The sequence below is a fragment of the Gymnoscopelus microlampas genome, assembly GCF_963454915.1.
Source record: "Gymnoscopelus microlampas genome assembly, chromosome: 6".
NCBI lineage: Eukaryota > Metazoa > Chordata > Actinopteri > Myctophiformes > Myctophidae > Gymnoscopelus > Gymnoscopelus microlampas.
In genome coordinates, this window is record NC_139943.1 from 40,965,638 (window position 1) to 40,976,758 (window position 11,121).

The following is an 11,121-nucleotide window of genomic DNA, read 5'->3' on the forward strand; positions in this document are numbered from 1 at the left end:
TCCTAACGGTACCACGCGTTACGAACAGGAACACGGCGATCTATTCGAACGGGACCTCGGCATCCTCCTGTGATCGACACACTTCGTGCTCTAAAGAACAATGGTGATCGCGGGGCTGTGTTTCAGAGGGACTTATAGATGAAAAACAGAGGGCCAATGTAACATTGCAAGGAGAGAGAGGGAGCCTGGGCTGGCTGCAGTTATAGCCAGCCGGCGGCAGACGTTTTCTGTGACCATGCCGATCGAATTTCGCACCTTGCTGTTCGGCGTAGTAACACTGCTGGTTGTGTTTCTCATCATCTCAGATATTACTGAAGTGGAGGAGGCTGTGTAAGTATCGTTATTACGTCTATGTACTGTTTACTGTTTAGTGTGTGTGTGTGTGTGTGTGTGTGTGTGTGTGTGTGTGTGTGTGTGTGTGTGTGTGTGTGTGTGTGTGTGTGTGTGTGTGTGTGTTGTGTAATATGAGATCCATATCAATTATGTTTTCTTCAATTATGACAAAACATCCTAAATCCTAAAACACAGCCAGTCATTTTACAATAAAATATTCACACATAAGAAATGCATTTCCTACAAAGTGCATCATGCGCTCTTATTATAATCACCATGGCCATAAACATGTTTTGATTGACACATAGGGACTTATTCAGTAATGCATCCATCCAATAACTTGTGTGTGTGTGTGTGTGTGTGTGTGTGTGTGTGTGTGTGTGTGTGTGTGTGTGTGTGCCCGTGCGCGCGCGTGCGTGTTGTGTAACATGATCCATGTCCATTTTCAGTCAATTGTATTTTCTAATCTTCAATGATAACAAAAGATCCTAAATGGTAAATGTATCTGAAGTATAAAATAAAACACAGCAACATGCATTGGAATCATCTAGTTTACAAGTCAAAGTTTGGGTCTGAATATAGAATATAAAGCCTCTAATAGTCTCCTCCCATCTTGACACTGGGGTCCAGCAGGAACAGCTGTTCTACTGGCTGTGGCCTGTATGGCAGCATGGGTCTCTAAGGACCTTAGTCTGCAGTGTGTAGCCTGCCCTGCATGCATGTGCATCAGACCCGTGCTTTTGTCTGTGTGCTTGCTTACACAGACACACACACACACACACACACACACACACACACACACACACACACACACACACACACACACACACAGACACACGCACAACGTGCGCGCGCATGTGATTGTGCTGGTGTGTGTTTTAAAGAGAGAGAGAGAAGGCAACAAAGACAACAAAAGGCTGTGAGACAATGGGAACGCTTTGCTTCTGAAATCCTATTAATCCTATATGCTCTTAAAGATTCATTGTCTCCTCCACAGCCCACGGTGTGCACCCCTGGAGTTTGCAATAATCCTCGCTGCATGGCTTGGTAGAACCGTAGAAGGGTGTTTTGTGGGTGACTTCAGCTGAAAAGTATAGCTTGATTTGTTTCTTTGGTTTCGAGTTTGAGGACAAAGAAGAGTCTTCTGCTTTTACAGACTTTAAAAGCAATAGAGGAAATGCAGCATAATTGCATAAACCTATTTCTGCAAATGTGATACTCCAAGGAAATGCACTCAATCGTTTTAGCATCCGGTTGATAAGTCTTATCACTGACAGAACACAGCCAGTCCTTTTACTACCGGTATATAGTATTCACAAACAAGAAAACCATTTCCTACAAAGTGCACCATGATGTGCTCTCTTATTATAATCACCACATAAACATGTTTTGATTGACAAATAGCTTTTGACTTATTCAATTACGCATCCACCCAATAGCTTTGGTTCTGGTGAATGGTGACCCCAGCATCAAATCCCGTTTACAGCACACATCGTGGGCTACCTTTGGTTTGGCTATTAGAGCGACATTTATGCATGTAAAGCTCTGCTCACCTGGCATGAGATAAGAGGGAGTTGCATTTCCCAGCAGGTAGAACAGCAGGCTGGTGAGGAATGCATCCACCATATCATCCACCCTATTTTGAATATTGTAGGTTATCTTATATTTAACAGACAGCTCGCCCGGTGTTGGTGGGGGTTATCGAGCTGACAGTGTCGCAAAGTATGTTCAGCACGTTCCCACAACTTCCCAGCATTGGTTATTGAGTGGGTGAAATAGGCTCCCTCTCTGGGTAAAATGACATGGGGGAAATACCCCCCCCCCCCCCCCCCCCCCATCTCTCTCACTCAGCTTGTTGGAATTTGGTACTGTACCCAGCATTGCCCGGGTTATCGCATGGGTGAAATAGGCTTTCTCTCCCTTTCCCCCTCTTCCTCCCTCCTTCATCCTCTCCTGATTTGTGCAGAAAACAGAAACCGTCGCTCGCATAACAGGGCCGATTCGCGCTGACATCCCATTCCCTCTCCTTCTCTCTCTGGCTGATCGAGATCTTGTCAACAATGGCAATTTGCGCTGACGTCAGGGATCTCCATCATAATGGGCATACAGTATGGGCATGTGACATCAAACACAACAGAAACCATTGCCTAACAATGCAGATCTGTACTGATGTCAGGCATTTCCATATGTGGGCATAATCTGCCTGCCGCAGGCAGACAGACAACTTCAACTTTATCTAGAAGATGTGTGACCAAGATGGATTTTCTTTTTGTCATAGCTGATGAAAAATGATGCTCAAAATACAAACAGTACTTGGTGTCCCAGTTTTCCAGTGGGCTGACAGACATAATCAACACGATGGTGAAAGAAATAGCCATGTCCTCTGTGGAGAAGAGTACAGACTAACGCTCTTCTGAATAATACAGCTTGCCTAGAGATTCACTTTGTAACGCTACATTCCAAGATGGTCCCAGTATGTAGAAAATATCTAACCGTAAATGCATGCTTTTCTCCATCAGGTCATCCTGAATAAACTGGTCATGAACACACAACATACCATTGATATAGATTACTGCCTGAGTTATATATGATCAAGATAACTTTAGCAGCGCTCATACCCCCACCCTATCACCTTAATGTCCTTCATAAGGCTGAGAACATGTGTCAAGTGATTTTTGATGGAAGCTATAATTATAATAATCATTTGTCTAGGAATATTGGAGATTCAAGAAGAATGGCCTTGCACAGACTCATCCCTAAGCCCAACAGGTATGACACTTTCTTCTATTTTGACATCCTTGTAGGTCCTGGTAACATTCATGAACACGTGGTCAAAAATGTCACTTCACTCTCCCACCCCAAGACAAAGAAGGTGCCATATAGGAATACATAATATGCATATAGGAATACATAATATGTGTGCCCCAAGACAAAGAAGGTGCCATATATGAATACATAATATGTATGTTTCCATGAAGCACTGAAAAACATTCTACAGTAGTTTGGAAATTGATAAAACGTATTTTGCACTATTTTGGAATAACAGTGTTCAATGTGGTTTAACTTGTAAATGAACATTTACAAAGTACTCGCTCGTCACCGTGGAGAAGGGAGACTGAAGTATCAGTCAGTCCTGTGTGTGTGTGTGTGTGTGTGCTCCAATTGTGGATTATGGTTGCTGCACTAGCGACTCCTACTGGTTGGTCGCCTGTTGGGTGCCAGTTCAGCAGGGAGCGGAACAGAGAGATTACATGTTACCGAACCCATATAGGTAGGAACCAGATTAGAGAGCTCAACTGGCTCCCAGTAGAATCCAGCGTTACCATGGCCATGTTGACCATGCTTCATAAGATCATATATGGCGAGGTTCCCATATTTTTAAGGAAATGTTTTACTCAGGTAAACGAAGTACACAAACTTTTTCACCAGAGCCAGTGTAGCAAATGTCAGCCATCCTGCTTTTAAAAGTAAAGTGGGCAAGGGATCATTTACTTTCATAGGAACTGCCTCGAAACCAGTGTCAAACTGACAACCAGTCTGATGTCTTTTAAGCAGCAGACAAAAGCATGTCTATTAGAAAAGGTTCCCCTGGCCCGAATGGTTGGCGTAACCGTCTGGGCACCTACGGCCCTATTCTGGGCGCCGTCTTACCCATTATCCCTAAACTTCTTTGCCATTTTTTACTATTTTGAAAAACATTTTCAAATAGTTGAAATAGCAAATCTACAAGCTCACAATGTGTTGATGTAGATTGGCTATTTGAACTACTTGATTTTTTTTTCTAAAATAGTAAAAAATGGCAAAGAAGTTTAGGGATAATGGGTAAGACGGCGCCCAGAATAGGGCCGCTAGGCTGGTAATCCAGCCTGACAGTGTGTCGCACGTTCGGCTCCCAATCCCGATGGCCTTATCTCTCTCCCCATTTCCTGTTGGCCTAAATAAAGGCATAAAAGCCTAAAAAAAAAATCTTTCAAAAAAAGAAAAGGTTCCCCTATAGAGGGTCATTAGTCTAGGGATGTTATGTATGTACTGTATATGTTACTGTCATGTGTTTTTCTATTGTTATGTATTTTTTACTTAACTGTTGATTGTGAGAGGACCTCAATGGAAATAAGTCTCTGGATTTTATTGTGTTAGCCTCGAACTGCTGAAACCATGTGGTTTTATTGCATTTCAAATAAATTAAATCAAATCTAATCAAAACCCCCACGCTTGGAGCACTCCCAGTGGAACTCCTCACCGTCAGATGTAAAGAACTGACTGGTACGGTGACTCCATGTGTATCGGAGAAGGCATATGGTTGTCTACACTAGGTAGTAGTAACCTACCTAGCTGTAGGTTAGCTGTTCGTTGTTCAGGGGGAATTGGCAGATTGGCTAAAAAGCGAAAAACAGCATTATGTGTTAACTACTTGAATCTCAAGGTACTGTGATTTCTCCTTACTAGGTATGCTGCAGCAAAGGCGGATCCCACACCTTTGCCAAGCCAGAGACAACATAAATTCCACGGTCCTTCGCCAATCTTGAATAATACTGCCAACGTGTCGTCAAATACCTGGGCCTTCAACAAGACACTCTCTAAGCTCATTAGGTATAATCATAATACCTCTGCAGCATATATCTCACCATGAATTCACAGATCACTGAATGGGTCCTTTCATGTTCTGTTGATTTATTTTATCCCCCCTCCCCCAAATTCTTTTTAACATATTTTTCCCCTTACGCAGGAAAAACATTCTGAGATTCCTCGATCCGGAGAGGGACATTTCTATTCTGAAGGGTGCTTTGAAGCCAGGAGATGTGATCCATTATGTGTTCGACCGCCAAAGCACCACTAACATTTCAGAAAACCTCTACCGTCTTCTGCCGTCTGTATCGCCCATGAAAAACCAGCATCACAGACGCTGTGCCATTGTCGGCAACTCTGGGATTCTGCTGAACAGCAGTTGTGGAAGAGAGATTGACTCCCATGACTTTGTCATCAGGTTAGCCTTCCACAGCAGTTGTCAGAGGCGTTTGATGCTTCGCGGCTTCCACTGAAGTAAAAGTATGAAAGATTTCAAAGTGGATCATTGCCGGAATACATGATCGAATTTGTTTTCATTTCACTGACGACAGTTCAGTCACCAGCTTAATCAGGGAACGCAAACCCCTTTTTAATTTGTCCTTATGAGTCAATGCTCATACTGGTGAATATTTATTAGAAAACAGCTGTCAGAGCTGTTTGTCATCTTGGAGGTTTTGTGTTCTAATGATTTAAAGTTAGAAATGAGCAGACATGCTGGGAGCATATGTGCTGACTACACTTGACATTTTGAAAAGTTACAGCTATCCTCCGGAAATATAATGAGCTGCTCGGAGTGGTGCTGCCTTTCTAAGGATGCATACTCTCATTTACTGGGAATTCTTTCTCTAAAATATCAGTCAGTTCTTCTTTGTGCCCAACTGTCAGCATCAGGGTTTCTGAGTTGGGCTTGCATCGCATATAACAATTGCAATAATCAACGACAGAAAAGGAAAGCCTTGCGCACAGCACTTTAGTGAGTGTGTGCTATTGTTTGTCTGATAAAGAACGTCATATCAGCTAAATCAAAGATTTTTTTAAATCAAAACAATAAAAATGGAGTACTCATCGAGCTGATGTGTCTGCTTCTGTTGCAGACAGTAGGTCTGAAATCCTAGTGTGTCCCAATTATTCTGACAGTCATTGTTTTTTATTGATTTTCTTCTCCCTTGGATATGCTGGAATCTCCTTTCATTCAGTAGCAGTCAAAATCCACATCATCCAGCATGGCCAGGGAAGATCTACAGTATATTGCTTTACGTTGTTTATTTGATAGGACGACAGCATATAAATGAACATCTATTAAAAAATATATAAGATGCAAACATGCCAGAGTTACAAATGACTATGCAAAACAAATATACAAATACACTAAGAGAAAACAAACCAAAGAAATGTAAAAATAAATTGTACATTGTCAGGTTAAAAATGATCACAGTTCTGTTTTTGATGGGTCTCAAAACAGGCAATCTAGGAACCCATCAGCAAAAATGTCCTTTGAATTCTGCTGCGGTGCTCCGAATCTATCTTGAGAGATTACAAAACAGGAAATGCAAGGCATTGCCTTATTGGAAGCAGTAGGCCATTCCAGCATGTTGCCTTTACTGACAGCACATTTTGTCCAAACATGGTTTGTCACAGTCCCTTCTAGTGATGACCATAGTGCCAATACCAATGTCATACCTCCTTTTTATAAACTCCTCAAGAGGGTGGGGCAAGCCCATGCAGACAAAACCTTATACATGAATTAAGCATATTCAAAATAATAAAACATTCTCAAAACTCAATAAATACTCTTTTACACAATGTTACAATAAAGAAATGAATGGAATTAAATCAAAAACGTTTGGGGCCTTCTTGGAGAGTAATTCAATATTGGCATACAGGTAGTGTGGGATTTTAAGGGGCTGAGGAATTTGTGCTGGCCTTTAGACTTCTCATGGGAATATAATGTTTCAGCTAACCATTTGTTCCCATACCATGGCCTCACATTCCTTTACAAGCCATTTGAGGTGTTCGGCTAATTTCAGATTTTACTTCACCCCACATAGTTTCATCATTATTTTAGAGAGTATTTTGGTTTAGTACCCTAACATACTGGATCTTTTAAACATGATAGTAACTGATGGTTACTGTTAAAATATTTGGCATGTTTTCAGTTATCACACAACCAATGTGCATACTATGCTTGGTATGGGGATATTGGCTAGGAACAGTATGTGGAAGTTGAGTGTTGCTAATGTGCTCTGAGAAGTGCAGTGAGAGTGTTTTTGTGCCAGGTTAGAAGGCTTAAATGTACAAGTAAACCAATTTGAACTTAATTCCACAGGGAATAAGGAGTAATGTGGATCTACAAAGCACTGGATGAAATGTGAACTGAGTGACCTGTGGCTGCTTATCCTGCAGGTGTAACCTGGCACCGGTGGAGGAATACTCAGGAGATGTGGGGCGGTGCACCAGCCTGGTGACCATGAACCCCTCAGTGGTACAGCGGGCATTCCAGGATCTGGCCACGGACGAGTGGCGGGATCGCTTCCTGCGGCGTTTGCAGAGTCTCAGTGGCAGTGTGCTGTGGATTCCTGCCTTCATGGCAAAGGGGGGAGAGGAGCGTGTAGAGTGGGCCATTCGTCTTATTCTGCTGCACACAGTGAATGTACGCACTGCATTTCCCTCACTGCGCCTTCTCCATGCTGTCAGAGGGTAAGATGCAGTTTATTCACACATTCGCATTGACACATGGGGGGGAGGGGGGGCACGTACAGTAACAGTGCTCAAAATCACAGCACACCTGTGTGCAGAGTAATCTAGAGGTTGACGAATTCTAATCTAGCAGCACTGATGGCTATTTTTAAACGGAGCATTACAGCTGATCACCACAGGCAGTCAGTGTAAGACTTACACTGTAAGTCCTCCCAACTAGATCCATTCTCTAAGTCTACTTATAATAACCTCCCCAGTTAAAAATGTCTGTCTTACATTATGAAAAGGATGTTGAAGGCTAACTCAAGTATTCCAGACAAATATCCACTGCCAATTTACTCAATATTTTACACCCTAACAAGGTTGCAAAAGGGTAGCTGGTCTTTTGATGTTATTTATTAGCTGCTAAATGCAGTGTTTCTGAAAAGAAAATAATTAATCTGAATAGCTCTTCCATGCAGGTGTCTATAACCTTTTTATAGTGTTGTCTGATAAATGCTCAGCATGCCAAACTAATTATCTATGGTTAGAATTCTGCTCAGCTTGTCTGCTGGCTGCCCTTTAAATAGAATAGCCTTTGCTTCTGGGCATGACCTTACTGTTAACTGGTAAGGGCATACTGAATGGCCTGCCAGATTGCTGCCAGTGGTAGCCTTAAGAAGAGCGTAGTTGGGTAGTATCCAGATGGTCATGGGTATGCATCCATGGGAATGTGAGGTTGGGTGAAGTAAATTACTAAAGCTCTTCGCCTCCTTAATAATTACCACCGAAGTGCCCCTCAGGAAGAAACATAACCTCAAACTGTAGTCTAGACTAGAGTACAAGAATGTGTGACTGTTACTGATCAGGTTGCAGGTCTGAGTGTGTAACTCTGCAAGAGTACCATTGTGGACAAATAAGATATTTGCTTAGCAAACAGTCCCTGTGTAAATACAAACTTTAAAAAGGTCACTTATTGAGCCTCCCTAAGCATACAAAGGGCCTGAAAGGCAATTCCGAGGAGCCAGAGAGGGGGCTTTGTTCATGCAAGTAGTAAATCCTGACTTTTTTCAGGATTCTACTTCCGCTTAATGCACCCACTACCCCCCACTGACTTAATACCGCAAGGGTGAGGATATTGTCACTGTTTGAAGCTGATTGCTTTTTAATGGATCCTGGATCTTGGCCTCAGTGTGCTCTGCATGAGCAAACTGAAGACAACCATGGAGACCTCACACAGAGTATTGTGGCACCATGTGATAGGATATCAGAGCTTAGTATTTGTGCTGTGCATTATGTCAAGAGATTGTGTGTGAGAGTTAACAGTATGAGTTATTCTACCCCAAGGTTTTCTTGTCATGCAATTTGATCGTTAATATTGTTTTTTTGTTGCTATTATGTAGTTACTTCATCCTTTGTCAACAGGTATTGGTTGACCAACAATGTCCAGATTAAGCGTCCCACTACTGGACTGCTGATGTATACTATGGCCACACGCTTCTGTGAAGAGATCCACCTATATGGCTTCTGGCCCTTCCCTCTTGATCCCCAGGGCAAACCAGTCAAGTACCACTACTATGATGCTCTTACATACGAGTATACCTCTCATTCTAGCCCACACACCATGCCACTGGAGTTCAGGACCTTAAGCAGATTGCACAGACAGGGGGCACTCCGGCTCCACACTGGGTCTTGTGATGCAGAAAAGCCATCACTGACATAGCTACAAGGAATGTTTTCAGGGAAATGTCCCCCATATTTTTTCGGGAAATACCTCTTGCTTGACTGAACACTCTTTTAGCAGTTTGCAGAGGATTTGCTATTTGTGTGAACGAATGTTCTTGTACCATGTACTTTTATGAAACTTGTATCACTTTAATGTATTATTAGGCCATGGTGATGAACTTTGGTTACATGGAGCTCTCTTTGATAGAAATATGCACTGACTTATTGTAATTTACCACCTTTTACATTTTTTGCAACTTTTCAAGTGGCTTGCTGGTCATTGATTGGACTAGGTTATTGCTGCTGATATCCCTTCGACAAAGATTGTGATGAGTCTGTGAAATCACCTTTGACATTAATTTGGAGGGTAGAATGTGTTTACAAACTTTATCAATGTATCAGTTATGGATATGATATTTACAAGAATAATGAAATGAACTAGGCATTGACATTTTCTGATTGTATTATTGAATATTTCTAAATACCACTATATGGTATATGGCTCTAGCCACTGTTGAAATCTTTGCCAGAATATAACCGACAACTCAGTATAGTTTTTTGCAAGGCACTGGTTGGGCCACAAGATGGAGGCACTTAATTACAAGGTAGCATGGTTTTGATTCCCTCCCCTTTTTTAAACTTCAGGCTAAACAAAGCACTGGCTGAATGAAAAATATTTTGACAAATCTCTTAACTTGGAAAGTTAAACTGAGATTTTAACTGAAGTTATATGAGCACATCTTTGATCAGTAATACCCAACACTTAGCTCATTTGTATGTATGTACAGTATATAACTTCAAATATTCTGAAAGGTCAGGAACCAGCATCACTACTTAGTGAATGATCAGCCTACATATAGCAAGCAACAAGGACTTTTAGGATCAAGCTCAAATGAAAAAGCTGTAAACCAAATGGAAATTCTCCACCCGTAGAACATGGGCAGACATTTGATATTAGGGGTTTACCTAGAGAACAAAATGGTCATGGAACCGGCTTAAATTGTATTCCACCTCTAGAGAGATTAAGGGCAAGGAATGCACCAGCTGTTCACACAAGACGGTTTACACAGGCCCAGCCAACAGCAAACTCGCTTTGCAAATGTTTCTCCAGGAACATCAGGGCTATTTGTCTGCACTGGACTTAGTGGTGATCTCAGATTGTATGTTTGTAGTGCTACTCAACTAACTTTGATGACCTTTTTAAATGAATGTACTGTTACACTATAATATGAGCCTCCCAGTGTCTTCTAAAATGTACAGAACTATTCCCTGATCAGCTGTTAACAATTGATTCAAAAAATACCCAGTTTTTTGTTTATCAATGTATATGAGTACATTTGTAGTTTGGATTACAATTAGCTTGTTTCTACCTGAAACTCTGAACTGAGGTGCTTAGTGAGTTGGGAGTAATTTTGTAGCTTTCAATAACTGTCTATAGAAGTTAGCAGAAACATTTAAGTGAACGCCAGTCTGACAAGGGGCCTCTCATGTGCTTTCAGCCATGTGATTGCTCTATAAAAAGTGTTTTGACAGGATGCTCCTGTTGACTTAAATGTTGTTGTCTTATTATGCTGCCAATTAAGTGGAGAATAGACATGAAAGTTGTACTACAGACGTCAGCAGGACATCTGAAGTCATGAAAGGCACGGTTGTCTGTGTTTTGCAAAAATAGATGCGGCCTGTGACCAATACTACTAAGCTAATTAGCCGAGAATCTGCCATGGGGCCACAGTTTAGATTCTCCAGTTTGGATTTTTCAGAAATGTACATCCTGCTGTGCTGTCCAACTGTGTACATGTTTACAGTATTATCCCATTTTCT

The 11,121-nt window shown here is 41.7% G+C and overlaps 1 protein-coding gene across 1 annotated transcript; it reads left to right on the top strand.

Annotated features, from left to right (window-relative positions):
- Window positions 1-11,121, top strand: st8sia2 (ST8 alpha-N-acetyl-neuraminide alpha-2,8-sialyltransferase 2). The gene is made up of 6 exons (XM_084059062.1): window positions 1-330; window positions 3,046-3,102; window positions 4,780-4,923; window positions 5,060-5,317; window positions 7,303-7,596; window positions 9,001-11,121. Exons 1-6 carry the CDS (start codon window positions 236-238, stop codon window positions 9,296-9,298), a joined length of 1,146 nt encoding a protein of 381 aa, XP_083915188.1. The 5' UTR covers window positions 1-235; the 3' UTR covers window positions 9,299-11,121.